Source organism: Strongylocentrotus purpuratus, unplaced genomic scaffold, assembly GCF_000002235.5.
Source record: "Strongylocentrotus purpuratus isolate Spur 01 unplaced genomic scaffold, Spur_5.0 spur5_scaffold_15, whole genome shotgun sequence".
NCBI classification, from domain to species: domain Eukaryota; kingdom Metazoa; phylum Echinodermata; class Echinoidea; order Camarodonta; family Strongylocentrotidae; genus Strongylocentrotus; species Strongylocentrotus purpuratus.
This window is the reverse complement of record NW_022145600.1, coordinates 26,425,082-26,441,761: the sequence shown is the minus strand read 5'-3', so window position 1 is coordinate 26,441,761 and position 16,680 is coordinate 26,425,082. Positions and strand designations below refer to the sequence as shown.

Here is a 16,680-nt window from a genome sequence, read left to right as displayed (position 1 = left end):
TGTCAAATAAAATAAAATGTATATAACACACACACACATTGTATATATATATATATATATATGATTGATTTATTGAATGACTGGTTTATTAAGAGTACTGGACTTGGCAATCCATCATGTTTTACTTAGACGCAAACAGGGGATTCATAGTAACAGCTGAATGAACATATAACAATAAGAAATTGGAGATCGCGTACATACCCAAATTTCGAACACTGACTGCCTCTTGCTGCACCTTGACACGAAATATGTGACGGGTGAAGCAGGGGCGGACCCAGCCGGTGGCAGGGGAGGGGGCCAAAGAGGGGGCCCAATTCGTGACAATTTTTCAAAACAGCCAACAGGTGAAAAAGAGGGGGAGGGGGGGGATAAGGAGCACTATATTTTTGTTTTGCCCCCGAAAATGTGAAAATCGCAGGCCGATATTTCGCTCGGGGGGGGGGGGGGGGTTCTGAGCTTAAAAACAATTGCCCCCGCAAATTTGAAAATCTCAGCCCACCCCCCTGAAGCACCAGGGGAGAGGGTAAAATTAACGTGTTTTAACCCTTTTTTCTTCGAGCGGAGGCCCCCCCCCCCTCCTGGATCCGCCACTGGGGTGAAGGTCATTTAAGTTCCATAATAAATTGAGAGAAAAACACAAATAAATTCCCAGGCCATAAGATCTAGGGTCTTCTTTATGTCTGTCGGAAAAACACAAATCAAAGTTCACTGGGTGTTTTTCTATTCCAGTGGGTGACTTTGAACAGCACTGGGATGTTTGTTTATTAATTTCAGACATTGGTGTTGCGCGTTGGCGCAACATATTCGCGAAAATTTCGCAACGAGTCAGCCAGCTGCTGAATAAGCGGGGGGGGGGGGGGGGGGGGGGTAAGAGCACATTTTTTGTGTGTTTTTTTTGGTCCCGAAAATTTCGCAACGACTCGGCCAACCGCTGAATATGCGGGGGGGGGGAGAGCACTTTTTTGGGGGGGGGACCCACATTTTTTAACGACTCAAGGGGGGGGGGGGTAGGGTCGCTTTTTTTGGTCACCCTTTTGCACCAATTTTTTTTTTTTTTTTTTAAATTGAGGGGGGTTCAACCCCAAAACTCCTCGCTGCGTACGCGCCTGTACATAATACTCATCATTCTTATCTATTTTTCATTCATAGAAGACTAACAATATTTTTCCTGTCATCAACGTCAGTATTTCTTCTTCTTCTTCTTCTTCTTCTTCTTCTTCTTCCTCTTCCTCTTCCTCTTCCTCTTCCTCCTCCTCCTCCTCCTCCTCCTCCTCCTTCTTTTTCTTCTTTCTTCTTCTTCTTCTTCTTCTTCTTCTTCTTCTTCTTCTTCTTCCTCCTCCTCCTCCTTCTTTTTCTTCTTTCTTCTTCTTCTTCTTCTTCATCTTCCTCTTCCTATTCTTTTTCCTCTTCCTCCTCCTCCTCCCCCTCCTCCTCCTCCTCCTTCTTTTTCTTCTTCTTCCTCTCCTTTTTCATAAAAACTTTGCATTTAAACTGTGCACAACTAGACTGAAGTTCACAAGGGAAACCTTGTATAATTGTTAATTAGTAAGAATCTTTATTCATTAAATTGGAAGTGGTGCTTCAAAGAAGACAGGTGCATAACATATTTTCACTTTGGTTAAGATCTTTATATCACATTTCACAATCCTAACATGTTTAATTTGGAGAAGAAAAAATCCAATAAAAAGTGATAATATAGTGGATTCAAGAATCTCTTCATTAGTGAAAGTTTACAATATATGGCACGAATATAAATAAACATGTTGAATTGTTAACATCCAACAACTAAACATCTGCTATTAGCTCAAGTGAGCGAAATGGTAGTGTTGATAAATAAGACATCACAGTTACATTAACGATTTGTTAATATGAAGTGTCCAATATAAATAGTAATCAGAACTTGTGAAAATTCACAACTTTCTTATTGGTCACCTCATCAAGTCCAATTTCCCTTAAACATTAGCTATATTAGACACAAATGTTTTCCTATTAATAAAGAAAATTTGTTCTAGGTCCTTCTAAAGTGATGAAAACAAACAAAACAAAACAAACAAACAATTTTCTTCCTGTACACACTCTTCACATAATCTAAAAAACTTGCAAAAAATTCTAATTTTGTTCTTATTAATAAAGAAAATTTGTTCTGGGTCCTGTTGAAGTGATACAAAACAAACAAACAAACAAATTTCCTCCTGTACACACTCTTCAAAGAGATGTAGGAAAACTTGCAAAGAATTCGTGACAAGAAATTAAGGTTTTATACAAAATTATGATTGTCAAATGTAAATATAGAAATCATTTGGAACAATATCTCGGAGTGCTTAAAAATTTAATATAATAGGTAGACTATCTATTCTACAACATGATTGTCACTAAATAAATCTGCAATACTGTGACATTATAAACATGTATAATGTTATACATGTTAAAACAAAGAAAAACGCTTGCAAATTTCGTATTTCAAAAAGGCAAAAAATATGGCACTATTTAGTTTGGCACGTAGTACTTTTGTACAGCTTTAGTTGAGTACTTGCAAATACAGTTATAGCATCACAGGTTGGAACACAATTCTACCTCACAATCTTTTCTCTCTAGGCAAAGCTTTCATAGCAATTGTTATTATAGTTTGAAAAGGTCTATGACTTAAACCAAAACAACAATTACTTTTTCTTCAATTGAAACACTCTAGAGTCTAGCTGCAGGACAGGGCCTATAATAATCAGTCTACCAGGACAGTCCAAAGAGCTTAAATCCTGCATTGTCACCACTAAGCATATGTTGTGGTCGAGTGGATATGTCACCAGACTGTTGATCACAAGGTCAGCGGTTCAAGTCCCGCCGCGGCACTAATGTCCTTTGGCAAGACATTGATCTACATTTGCCACTCTTTACCCAGGCTTTAAATGGGTACCCGGTAGGATGCGAAAGCTAATGTGATTAGATTAGCAAGTGTGCCCTTGTAAAAATGACGTCTGGCTGGAATGCTCCCCAGGAAGTGGAGAATGTGCATACATTGTGTGCGGATAAGCCTGAATCCCATGACCGGGGTAATAATATATATCTGTAAAGCGCTTTGAGAGGGCCTGCGGTCCTGAAAAGCGCTATATAAGAATGAACTATTATTATTATTACTTTCTTTTACCTGAATATCAAACAATCTAGATGTAGAGTAGGGCTGCGGTTAAACCATGTAAGAGAGGGGGAGGGAGGATTGGGGAGTCTACATGTATTGGACTCTCAATATTTCCCCTACATTCCCACTGAATACACATAATAATAATAATAATCTGGATTTATATAGCGTTTAATACAGAATAACGTCTCTTAAGCGCTTTACAGATATTATTACCCCAGTTGTCGGATTCATTCACGTACAATGTGTACCATCTCCACTCCCTGGGGGGTATTCCTACTATATGGTCACCGTTGGGGCATAGGCAATTACTACACGAATGGTTTCATCATCCTACCGGGTCCCATTTCTCTCTTGGGTATTGAGTGTCAAATGTAGATTAATGCCTTGCCAAAGGGTATTTGTGCTATGTCGGGATCGAACCATGACCTTTGAATTTCAAGTCAAGTGCTCAAACCACTCGACTACGACACATATCACTTTTCATAACGCAGATAAAAAGTGGCACATATTTCAAGTACACAAAAAAACAATATAATAAATAATGAAATACTGTTAAGATTTGATACTAAAAAGCACTGGACGGGATACCATAGATTTGCACGTGTTCATTTTCAGTGTATCAATAAAGAAATAATTAGTAAAATTAGTACTAAAATGACATATTACCTTAAACATGGCTATATATAAAATGATCGTGCAGTAATAGAAAGGTAAATGCACACAATTTCAGTACTTTTTAAACTTGTAATAGCAATAAATGATGAACACATAAATTTGTTGAATCAAGCATTTTGATCTCAAATAGGATAAAAATTATCCAAATATTCTGGAAGTACTGTCCCAGCAGGGAAACTTTGTTTTACTCCAAATTAACATCTTTCTAGTATTAAAAAATGTCATTATATCCTCCTTCACGTTTAAAAATGATTAATAAATTAAATTTATGACGCAAATCTATGCAAAAGGTTTACGGACACGAATATCAGTGAGTTGTTAAAATTGTAGATGTACATTGAAAATAGAAATAACTAGATGGAATTTTGACTGCGCGCAGTCGAAAATGATGCCTCCGCCATAGAGCAATTTAAACAAGTTTGGAGTTTAAATCTCCAGTGGTTCTTGAGATATCATGATAACAATCTCAATGTATGGAATTTCATAAGTTGACCTCTGTGACCCTTGACCTTTGACCTACGTGCTCCAAAATCTAATCAGATTGTTTTCCTATAGTGATACACACTATCACTAAGTTTGAAGTTTAAATCTCCAGTGGTTCTTGAGATATCATGATAACAATCTCAATGTATGGAATTTCATAAGTTGACCTCTGTGACCCTTGACCTTTGACATACGTGCTCCAAAATCTAATCAGATTGTTTTCCTATAGTGATACACACTATCACTAAGTTTGAAGTTTAAATCTCCAGTGGTTCTTGAGATATCATGATAACAATCTCAATGTATGGAATTTCATAAGTTGACCTCTGTGACCCTTGACCTTTGACATACGTGCTCCAAAATCTAATCAGATCGTCTTCCTATGGTGATACATACTATCCTTAAGTTTGAAGTTTAAATCTCAAATGGTTCTTGAGATATCGCGCTAACAAACTCAATACAAGGAATTTCATAAGTTGACCTCTGTGACCTGTGACCTTTGACCTACGTACTCCAAAATCTAATCAGATCGTCTTCCTATGGTGATAAATACTATTCCCGAGTCTTAAGTTTAAATCTTAAATGGTTCTTGAGATATTGTGATAACGGTCAAACGGGACGGACGGACGGACGTACGGACGTACGGACGGACAACCCGAAAACATGATGCCTCCGGCACCACCTTCGGTGGCGGAGGCATAAAAATTGACTTTCAAGTGAAAAAGAATATCCATTAGTACTGATTATAATAATGATTATTCTTCATAATTTAAAGGCAGGCATAATTGTTAGTCAATTAACAAAATTCACAAAACTTTCTTTTTTCTTTTAAGATGAATTGATAGAAAACTTCTGAGATGCAAAATCACAGGATAACCACGCACAACAAAAGAGTTGCAGATTAAAATGATGTATAAAAAGTTAAAATGTGAAGGGAAGTTACAAGGAATATTTCTTGTATACATGGTGCGTGTACATTTCAATCTTTAAAATTAGATGGTTGTGAATTTGTGAGAACTAAATGAGAGGATTCAAAATTTATGAAAAGTGGTTTCACTTGACAGCAAGCTTAAAGATATATATGTTTTTCATGTATACGTGGTACATGCACATATGCCTTATCAAATAATTGATGGTTATGACAACATTGACAAGCAAATTTTTTAAAAAGAAGAAAATAAAACGAGTTGAATAAATCACTGATCTCAATATAGGTCCAGGAGAACCTGCAAAAATAGTACCAGTATACAAAATGTACAATTACTGTTAAATTTTCTATGATAAAACTCTTTTCTAAAGCATCCACATGAAACAAGAATAAACATGATTATTGAAATCATTCTACTTTGGCACCCAAAAAAAGAGTAAAACAGTAATTGAAGGTTCAAAAGAAGCAATTCTTAAAATATCCCTCCTTCTTCTTTCTTCTCCTCCACTTTGAATTATTTCAGATTATCTTTCTAAGAAGTAAGATATTGTACTTCTCAAATTTCAATTTGAATGGATTAGTGGCATTTATAAAAATTGTATGTAAATAAGTGGGGAAGGATACAAGATAGATTGCTGAATTTTTTTAATCAATAATTGTTGCCTAGTGTTTTGTGCCCATCTGCACAGTTGGCAAACAAGCAACAGTACAGAGAGGCTCAGAAAGCAATTCAAGTGTTCACACCAGTTTCAATCTCCAATGAACTTCAAGCAGAATATACCTGCTTGTGTGTTTCAGGGAGATAACAATTGACAATCCCAGCCCAAAATACATTATTCAACAATGAAATGGTTGGGCTGGGTTAGCTACAAGTACACAGGGCAAGCAGTGAAGAAGGCCTTATTCTCTGGCCTCCAAAAGCAGCAAATTAAGAAGTACATCTAAAAGTAATATCGCACTTGAGATCTACCAGTATACATCATGTTATTGCAAGACCGTACATCAAAGCGTTTTGACAATTTTTTGATCCCAAATAGGATAAAAACTATCCAAACAGAACCTGGAAGTACTGTCCCAGAAACAAAACTTTGTTTTACTCCAAATCAACATCTTTCTGCTATAGAAAATGTCAATACATGTATATCCTCCTTCACGGTTAAAAATGATTATTACTTCATTCCACACAAAAATGGTTGGGCTGGGTTAGCCACAGGTACACACAGCACCGAAGCAGAGACGCAGGCTGTATTCTTAGGACTCCAAAAGCAGAAAATTAGGAGGTACATCTACAAGTAATGTCTGCACGCTTCAGATCTACGGTTAGACATCGTGTCATTGCAGCCGATCAAAGCGTTTTGACAAACAACAAGCCATTCCAGGCCACTGTTCAGCACCAACTTCATTTAAGGCACCTACCGGTAAAGAATGTTTTCTGAGACAGTTGCCTCAGGGAAGGACTGAAGCCTGGGGTGTTCACTTGGTAAATACAGTTTACAACTGCATTATTCATACCCCTTGAGAAAAAAATATTTGTGTGTGTTTTTCGCAACTCAAGATTGAAAGTTGACCTGCTTGAATAAAGTCCTGTTAGATGTAAGCTTTGATATTTCATATTCACAAGAAACATAAATCAGGACAAATCTTTTTTTCACATACTTAAGAAACTACAAAACTTGGTAAGGGTATGAATAATTTAGTTCTTAATTGTAGATAAGATGTTGCTACACATGACTGTTCAAGAATTTCAGAGTAAACAACTATTTTGAAGAAAACAAGGGGAAAGTTATGCAATTAACCTCCTTATCTAACATGGACACAAGAATATTATGGATTGTAATTTGTAAAACCTCTTCTTTCCAGAGGATTATCATCAAAGAACCTGTGCTCATGTGAAAATCAAGGATCTGCTTTTCCAAAGCACCCCTAAAATGCTATTTCGTAGACTGTCTGTATTGGTTTTCAAAAACACCCCGAACTCATGGATATCGCAGATCTTGTTAAAAAATTGTTTCAATTTTAAAGTACTCTAACTCTGGACAATCACAGACTGCGAAATAGATATGGAAAGCTCTGAAAAAAATCCTTTTCTGTGGATTTGGAACAGTCATGCATAGATAATATGATTGTATGTGTGCCAAGCAGAAAGGACTACATGTGACTATATGTAATTCAAAGCTTCTAATTTTTTTTCTTCACTTTATCATTTAATAGGTCAAAACATTGGATGTGTTATCCACAGAAATAGTTTCTGCCCATACACTATTTCTTTGTCCTTACAATTTTGTTTTATCATCGAGGAGGCGCAATAGCTCAGATAGTAGATCAGTGGTCTCGTATTCCGGTGACACGGGTTCGAAACCAAGTCAATGCGCTAGTGCCCTTTGGTAAGGCATTAATCCTCATTACCTGGTCCCTCGGAGAGCAGTCAGGTAAAATAACGACCACCACAACCACCACCACATACTAAGGTGAAAAAAGAAAGAAGAAACTTGACCAACTTTGCATTCCCGCCCTTCTGCAAGGCACACAACAGTTTGATAGTGAGTGAACACCCCGGGCACGACTGAAGCAACGTCTTAATTGCTTCAAGTGCACTGGTCTAGGTGCATTCTTAACAGACCATCTTTGTGCATCATAAGCATGGTGCTGAACTCCTCCGTCAAGCTGTGTACAGAGAGAGGCCCATCAAGGTCGTCGTAGTAGTGGTATTTTAAAGGACGCAGGTTCAAATCCCTGGAGAAAGGCCAGAAGCCGTACAGGTTCGTCTCGTCACAGAGGGAGAGAGCCAGAGTGACCACGTACAGACCTGCAAGACAGATAAACTCACTATTAATGGCGACTCTCGGTCATAGATTTCTATTAAAGACCTTGTCAGAAGTGAGAAAGGAAATGGATAAAGCATATATCGTAAAGCTAGAGGAGTAGCAGCTCTCTGAGAACCTGACATTTAAAGTTTTGAAAATTGGAAGTTGACTAACTTCCTCTGATAAGCTCATTTTGAACAAAAGATTAAACCAAGCAAGTGTTTAACGTTTACTAGAATATGGGCAATTTTTTTAGACAATATGAATAGTATGGATATTATGGACAATTACGTGACAATAAAGCATAGATAAACATCCATGGTATTGTACGGTTTTTATTTCACTGATCCAAGTGGTTACTTTTTTATTTTACACTGTACATTTAGCTTTCCACTCCGTTATGCTTCAGCGCACTCCTGACCTACATTCATTCTCTCATGTCTGCTAGCTCTTGGCTTCTATTGTTCTGTCCCTATTCATTCACCCTCATTCACATTACCTGCCATAGCACCACACACACACACACTCTTCCTATCTATTGCCTATTCAACCCAGCACACTATAGGCACATGGCACTCTATTCTTTACAAGCTTTCCTGTTGGTTGCTTACTTATTGTCCAATCTTGTGATTGGATATGATTGTTTGATGGACTAGATGTCAGCCATCTTGGCAGCCATTTTTGTGGTTGTATTAAAATCTAACAGTGCAGCTCAAGTCATCAAACATGTAAGACTAGTTTTGTCTTGTGTGGGTCCTTACAGTATGAATCATACACATTCCTGGTATGTAGGATAAAAGGGGCATCATATCTCATTGAGCTGCTCTTCAAGCAGTGTTCCAGACTTTTAAATCTGTTTGACTGATAGATCATCTCTAATAACTATATTGACAATGAAACCACGAACCTGTACTGATTCTGGTACTGAGAAACTTTGTCCTCCAGAAATCTTGGACTGCGGCAAAATGCTCTGGATTGCCGATAATCAGCTTCAGGTTTGGAATGTCTTTGGATTGGTGGAGGAGTCTCGCTACCCTCATACTGTACGAGAGTCCTGATTTGAGTCCAAGTAAGGGCATCCACAGGTAACCATGGAAACCTTGCAAATTTCGGATGAACTTCTTACTGTCACTCATTGTCTGCATAAAATTGTACCTGTGGGAAGGAAATATGATATACACAAGGTCATATAAAACTTACTAATAATCAGGTACTGTAAACGTGGTAATATTTGCGGTGTTTTAATTTTCGCGGATTTCACACTAGTCGGTGTCCGCGAATATTACATACAACCTGCAAATATATAAGCATGACTTCTTACGCGTGTTTTGAACAGGCTGAATTGCGTGCAACGCAAATTTAAGAACCCGCGAATATGTTTTGGGGTCGTCAGCGCAAAAAATTAATCACGCAAAAGATAACAGCGTTTACAGTATTTTCCCATATATTTCATGATTTTGCATCAGCATTTATTTATTTGCAATATGACTATATGTAAGTAATTAAGTTTAAGTTCAAATACATGTATAACCCAAAATATTGCATAACTGTTATTTTCTTGTAATGTGTTTATCAAATATTCAATCATGAATACTCCATAGTTGATATCTGATAATATTACAGATCTTAATAGATACCATATTGACAACAAATGGAATGCTGTAAATTATTTAAAAGTAATACCTACTTGAAAGTACATTGTTTTTAATCGATCAAAAGAGGTTATTTATTGTTTAGTTTGTTTACCAATCTGTAAGTTTTTATAAGCCTTGTCACTTAATTTACTTAAAGATAATATAATCAATTGTAATTTTACTAACCTTTTAGCAATGATTGAGATTGTGTTTAGTGTAGTTAGGTTTGATTTCCTGCCAACGTCCATCTCAAATCCTTTTAGATCTGGTAAATTACATCTGTCAAACAAAAAATGAATACCAATGGATGAGGTATGAAATTATATTATCTAGAATGAACATAGATAAAAAGAAAACTCATGTACATGCATCCAATTCCTTAATTCAACTCCCTAAACCTCGAGACATAGTAAAGAGGCCAGTACCAAATGATATTCTTTGATATTGCAATATCTAGACACATATGTATGTGACCACTTCATCTTTCATTTCAAAATATAAAAGACCTATGTCTTTGAAACTTATATACAATACAAGTAAAGAATAATTTATCTATTTATTTATTTATTTCTGATATTTATACAGGTTGGCACATATCACCAATTTGGTGGTCTTCGATGAGGCCCTGTTTGGTAATACACAAGTATACAAACAGGTAAAATACAAATTAATTGGTATCCTCATGAAATAACTGATCATTCAACAACTATCCTTGATCATTTACAAGAAAAATGTGAATGTAATTTTCAATTTAAATAGAAAATACATTTAAATTAAATTAAATTAAATAATAATCATTTATCATCTCCATATTGACTCTCATCAGCATGAGTAGTTCATTTCAAATGATCTGAATTGAAGGTGATATACTTTAATTAAGGATTACCTGAATATAAAGTCTGCACCATCTATACCTTCACCGCATTTACTGTTCACTAATATCCCACTACCGCCAACCACTGAGCACTTTGGGAACCTGACCTTTGAAAACGGAGATTCCTGCAAGTTAGGACAGACAAATACATACTTTAAATTCATAATTGTTTTCCTATTCAAAGTCAATATTGCAAAAATATTCAACGAGTAATATTCTTTAAAGTATTTTGTAAAGAAAGTATGGTGGCCCAGTGGACAGAGCGGGGGTCTTGGGACAAGGGTGTCCTAGGTTCAAGACCACTTGGGTACAACAGTCCCCTCTGATTGGGCATTCATCCTCCATTACCAAATCTTTGGATACAAATTAAAACTTAAAGCAGTAGGTCCTCTTGTTGCTTGTCTATTATTTTATACTTGATTTGTTAGCAGCAAGGTAAATCAACATCAACATCATACTCAAATATCTCATATTTCCGAAAGCTGTTCAAATACCATCCTCATCTGAATATGTTATTTTGAGAACTGGTTCCTCCCTAAAAAAGGGACTTTGAAAGCAATCCCCAACCTCCACTCGCAACTGCTTCATTGGCTTAAACTGAATTCAAGAGAAAATACCATGGTGCGGAGAATAAAAGCATCATTGCTGCATTGTGGGGGCAGTCCTGGAGTACCAAACGCAAGGCAGATATCACTTGATCAATAAGGACCCACTTTCAAGACAGGGCGTGCCATTTAACATTTTCAAGCAACACATTAAAGCTGTAAGCATTTTCAGGTAGGTTAATACCAAATTGCAAGCAGAGTAAAATCTGTGAAGTAAAGACTGCTCACTTGAGACGAGAGAGGTGATCTTTACAGATAGGTGTACAGGTCCCTTTAATACATACTACAATGAGATACACTGTACTAGGAAAATAAAAGATGTGGTCTTTACAGAAAGGTGGAATTTGTATCCACGTGGTTGCTATAGCAGGTCTGCACTGTACAGTGTGAGTCAAAAAAAAGTTTACACCTAGAAAATTGCTGATTATTCTAAAAATCATCCATAAATAGTAAATTATTATACATCTTATGAAAGAGTGTTTTATCCCGAATCATTTGGTATCATTTTTGTGTGGTATGTGTTCACGCTTGGATGAACAGGAGGCATTGTTTGCGTGAGTGCAAAATTCGACTTGCGCCAAAACTGCTTATGTGATGTTTGATTAAAACAAGTGGGATTCGGGTATTAATTCGGTCTTTGAAGATCCAAATAACATTTTCCTTAACAAAATTAATCATGCCACACATATCAAATATCGAATATCGAATATCAACAAACATTTTGTGCACTCGCACTCGCGTGTGTGTGACTTTGCTTCTGCAAAAAGCATATTGCATTTCATTTGATACATTCAAATCATTTTCTCACTCCGCTAATCCCAGCATAATACATACTGTAGGCATCACTTTGGCGCAAGTCGATTTTTGCACTCTCGCAAACAATGCCTCCTGTTCATCCAAGCGTGAACACATACCACACAAAAGTGACACCAAATAATTTGGGATAAAACACTCTTTCATAAATTGTATAATGATTTACTGTTCATTGATGATTTTTAAAATAATTAGCAATTTTCTAGGTGTAAACTTTTTTTTGACTCACACTGTACATGGACCAGAGAACAGAACCTGTCCTTACCTTTGGGAGAAAGTTGAAGATTTCGGATGTGATATTGGCCAAGGCATCTCGATTGAGGGAATACCTCACTTGCTGTCCAGGTTTAGTGTTGTTCTGAGTCAAGATGGTGTTCATAACGCTTGCTTTATATTCCTCTAGCTGTTGCCTGCAATGAGGATTTAGAAGTTCAAAGGTCATTTATCATTCTCGCTTTCATCATGGATGTGTTTAATACTTGACTGGAAGCTTTGAACTCTCAAGAGAAAAACACTGCTTGTTACATTCTTCATAAAAAGGATTATTATGGTCAAGATGATATCTAAACCTGAGTATTAAAAGCTATAAGCTTCCTTTGAACAAATAATTCAAGAAATACAACAATTTGGGGGGCCTATAAAATTGTCCTAAAAACAATTCTCAACAAAAAAAAGGAAAAATTGAATGTGCGGCAACATTTATCAACACCAGAGTATGCCTCTTAAATAATAATTTACTTGTTCATTCTTAAAAATAAGTTACATAAGAATTATTTTTGTCCAAGTATATGTTATTATTACTTCTGCGTCTGGTGCATTCAATTGTCAAGCCTTAGTGGCTTTTACGAATGCACCATTTTCCATTTGTACTATGGTTTATACCTTCATATTTTCTTTATATTTTGAATACTATTATGTCAATTTATATGAAATTTTGATATTGTTATCTGTTATAAAATTCCATATTTTATGTTTGTTTATATTGTCAAGATGATGTAAATGTCAATTCAATCTTAATCTCACCTAAATTTTAAGACTCCGTCTCTATTTGCCGTCCAGCTCTTGTAGGCTAGCGCCCTCATCTCCTCAATCTGTGGAGCAGAGTGGTTGGTAATCTCCATCCACAGGGTCGCCTCCACCTCAGGGTCAATGACCTTGGGGTCATCGGGGTTAACAAACTTTCTGGACCTCCATGAATCTTGAATCAAGTTACTGCCGTTCAGGTGTTTGCCGTCAGAGAGGGAACCTTTGATATTATCTTCTCTGGTGTGATTTGAATCTGGAGGAATTCTCTTTTTGGCACCACTGTTTATACAAAAAGAAAGAAAGAAAGAGCGAGCAAAAATAATTACTATAAAGTTGATGACAAAATGTTTGGTGATAATGGGGCTTGAAATAAAGGGAGGTCAGGAATACTGTACGCTATTTAGATATTAAAGGCAGATCGGACATCATGAATATATATTTCACAAGTTAACCTGTATCATCCCTAAAACCTCCAATGATCGACTTCTACAAATTCAGCTGAAATGTACTTTATGAGGATAACCTTTACTTTTATATTTGATATACTATTTTACTACAAATCAAATACTGTACCTCTTCTCTTCTCAATAAGAATTTAAAGAGGTGGGCTAAATGTAAGTGACTGTGGTGTTGCATTAACAAAATCGATTTGTAGGCAAATGTACAGCCCATTTCATTCATCCGCTTATCTCTGAAAATCTCTCATTGATTCAAAGGGATAATCAGATGGTTTTATGGAGTGCACCATCCAGAAATCATGTCCTTTTGAATTTGCTTCTTTCTTCTGCTTTTTAATCGTAACCTTGACAGGATTTATGGGAAAGATTTAAGTTTCCTGATGATTTTGATAACACTCTTCATTTAGTGTGGTTGAACTAGGATTTCAGATGAAAACTGTGATCATTTCCATACCTTCTTCCTCTGACGAGTGCTGATAAATGTAAGTCCAACTCCAAAAAATCTCTTTCTTCCTTCTTTGCTCTCATCTTAGTGCAGACTTTCACCAGGACCACAACCAGTACCACCGTCAGGATAACCCGCGTCCATTTCCGGGTGAGCATGGTTTCATGAATGTCGGGTGCAAACGCTCATAAATGTTAGACGTTAACCAAGTTCTGTTAGTCCTGCTCCAATTTCTTAGGCCTTGCACTTCATGTAGTCAATCTGAAATGCAAAGTGAACAAATCAAGTTCCATCATTCATGGACAGAAATAGGTGGATGTAGATCTACTTGAATTTGTGCATTTTGCCGTGAAACTGGACATATTCATTATCCAGACAGTTTATTTCAAACAGTAATTGTAGAATCTAACATGCAATATTTCACAAATATTTTAGGAAGCTTACATTGAATATTACTATACATGACATTTATGAATAGTGTTTGATGCATATTTTTCTTTAAATCCAAAGACAGAGGTGATTTCTTGTTACATGTCAAGAAAAAGTAGGGTCTACATGTACCAAACTTCTTTGAAAAGTACAGTATAACAAGTAACACAGGATCTGGAATATATCAGATCCAAAACTCTGCTGAATAAGAGCGCCTACAGCTTCTGACAAAGGAGGAATGGAAGCTAGAGTTAACAGGACGATTGTCAGGCCAGCAAAAGCAAAATTGACATATTTCTACATCGAAATATCAACAATGCAAGAATTGCATGCTCCCCACAAACACAAAAAGGAAGGAAATAAAAACGATCCTCTGAAAGTTTACGTTAGTGTGACTCTTATGAGGTCCATTTCTTAAAAAGATAATTTTTACCATTGCATGGTCCATGGATTGCTTTGATCATCTCATTTGAAAGGCTTTGTTAAAATGTAACAATAAACCTAGCCTAGGTTTAATTAATATAAAGGTCTAGACTAGACAACATCATGAATGCAATGTCAATGTCTCACCATCTAAAGACTAAACTAAACAGTCACACATATTTGACAACTGACACACATTTATTTTTATTTCAAATAAGTTAGAACATGTACTTACTTCTAAAGATCTGGAGTCACAGCAGTAATATGACAAGATAGTGATTAAAATCACTCTTACAATGCATGAGTTCAAATTTTCAAACCATAAAAAATATCCACATCAAACTAAGAAGTAATGAAATTGAAGGTGTGTCAGAAGGTGTGTCAGAAGGTGTGTCAGTATGCGGCAAGACAACTGAAGAAGATCAACAAAAGTAAATTAGAATCTAGATCTGTATATCTGCACACAAAATTATCTGACCATGGCCATTAAAGGTAGAAACTTTACATGATGTACTGGCGCACACGATACACCTGCTGTCACCAATCAATGGAATTCAAGATTGAATTAAACTTCCAATCAATTCACACGAAGTTGACGAACACTGCACTGCACTGCACCGGGATAATGTTAACGGCAGCGTTACAACACTTGAATAACAACACATGGGACTGAACAAAAAATTACAGGCTACAAATTCAACCGAAGATAAACATCAAAGGGGCAAAGTACATACCTACATGTATTTACTCTGATCTGAAAGGAAATGGCGACAATCTACTCACATTGATGATAACGACGTCTTGACTCTTGATTCAAGGCAAGAAGCCCCGCCCCTTCTCAAACAAAGTCAGTTGTTTACATTTCTTCTGACTCACTCCCAGATAACGGTGAAGTCCTCCGGTACCACCTCCGGCGGCACTGTGATGTGAGTGCATTAACTGCGTACCGTCCAACCGTCGGACAACGATGCGATATCTCTTTTTCGACTTCTAACGTTTTGGTAAAATAGAGCATTAACCTTTATCTTTTTTGTTTGTTAAACGGCATAATGAAGGCATGATTATCAAAAAGTTTTATTTGTAAAAGGCTAGCTATTGGAAGGGTCAAGGGATCGATACTGAGTACGACAATACTCTGCAAGGGGATGTACTCCCGGGTGTACTCCAATAGCAGCAGAAGAAGAAGAAGATACCCATGAAATACAAGTCGTTGAACATGATGGATGCCTTCAAAATGATAGTTAACGAGGGAACTCCTCCACTCCAATGGTGGATCACTATTCTCTGACCGTGCTGCACAATTAAGTTATGTGACAAGCAAAAAACAATAATGATGAAAACAGAAATTATGTGTCTCAGCTATAGTCAACCCTGCCCCCCCCCCCCTCTCTCTCTCTCTCTCTCCGTCTCCCCTCCCTCCCTTCCCCGTCCTCTCCTGCAATATGTAACATTTGGACATAAAGATATGAAAACAAATAGTCAGAGAAGAAGGTAATGAAAAGTAAATTGCTTAAAAAAAACATTTGTATATATGCATATTTTTTTCTTTTTACTGAGGATATTGCATATTTTTTTCTTTTTACTGAGGCCTTTTTTTCTTCACATAATTTGGTCTCTGCTTATATAAGGAGGCAAACGGCATATCCTTTTGAATTTAAAATGCAATGTTTTTTATTAAGTCATGGCCAGTGATTCGGGATTGACATTATAACCTTTTTTTGAAAACGTTGGCCCTACATTTTATTTGTTTTAGGTTATCATCCGTCATTCTTGCAGTCTCAGTCTTTCCTGGGATAGTTAGGTGAATCTTAATTTAGCTGGTGGAGTTAAATGAGTTAGATGTCATGTCGCAAAGGTGACTTCACAAGAAACTACAAAGTTTTGCATGAGGCGAAACCATTAAGAGCTGGTTCGAGAATGGGCTGGTCTCAAAATTCAACCAACAGC

General features: G+C 36.7%; 1 protein-coding gene across 3 annotated transcripts; it reads right to left on the bottom strand.

Annotated features, from left to right (window-relative positions):
- Positions 1–7,458: 7,458 nt before the first annotated feature.
- sia4 (ST8 alpha-N-acetyl-neuraminide alpha-2,8-sialyltransferase 4) lies at positions 7,459–15,636 on the bottom strand. 3 transcript variants are annotated; one of them, NM_001126124.2, is given in 8 exon segments: positions 7,459–8,028; positions 8,934–9,181; positions 9,847–9,939; positions 10,547–10,659; positions 12,218–12,362; positions 12,976–13,257; positions 13,891–14,142; positions 15,517–15,635. In NM_001126124.2, coding segments are annotated over 7 exon segments (1,251 nt in total). In that variant the 5' UTR covers positions 14,040–14,142; positions 15,517–15,635; the 3' UTR covers positions 7,459–7,807.
- Between the last annotated feature and the right edge of the window lie 1,044 nt (positions 15,637–16,680).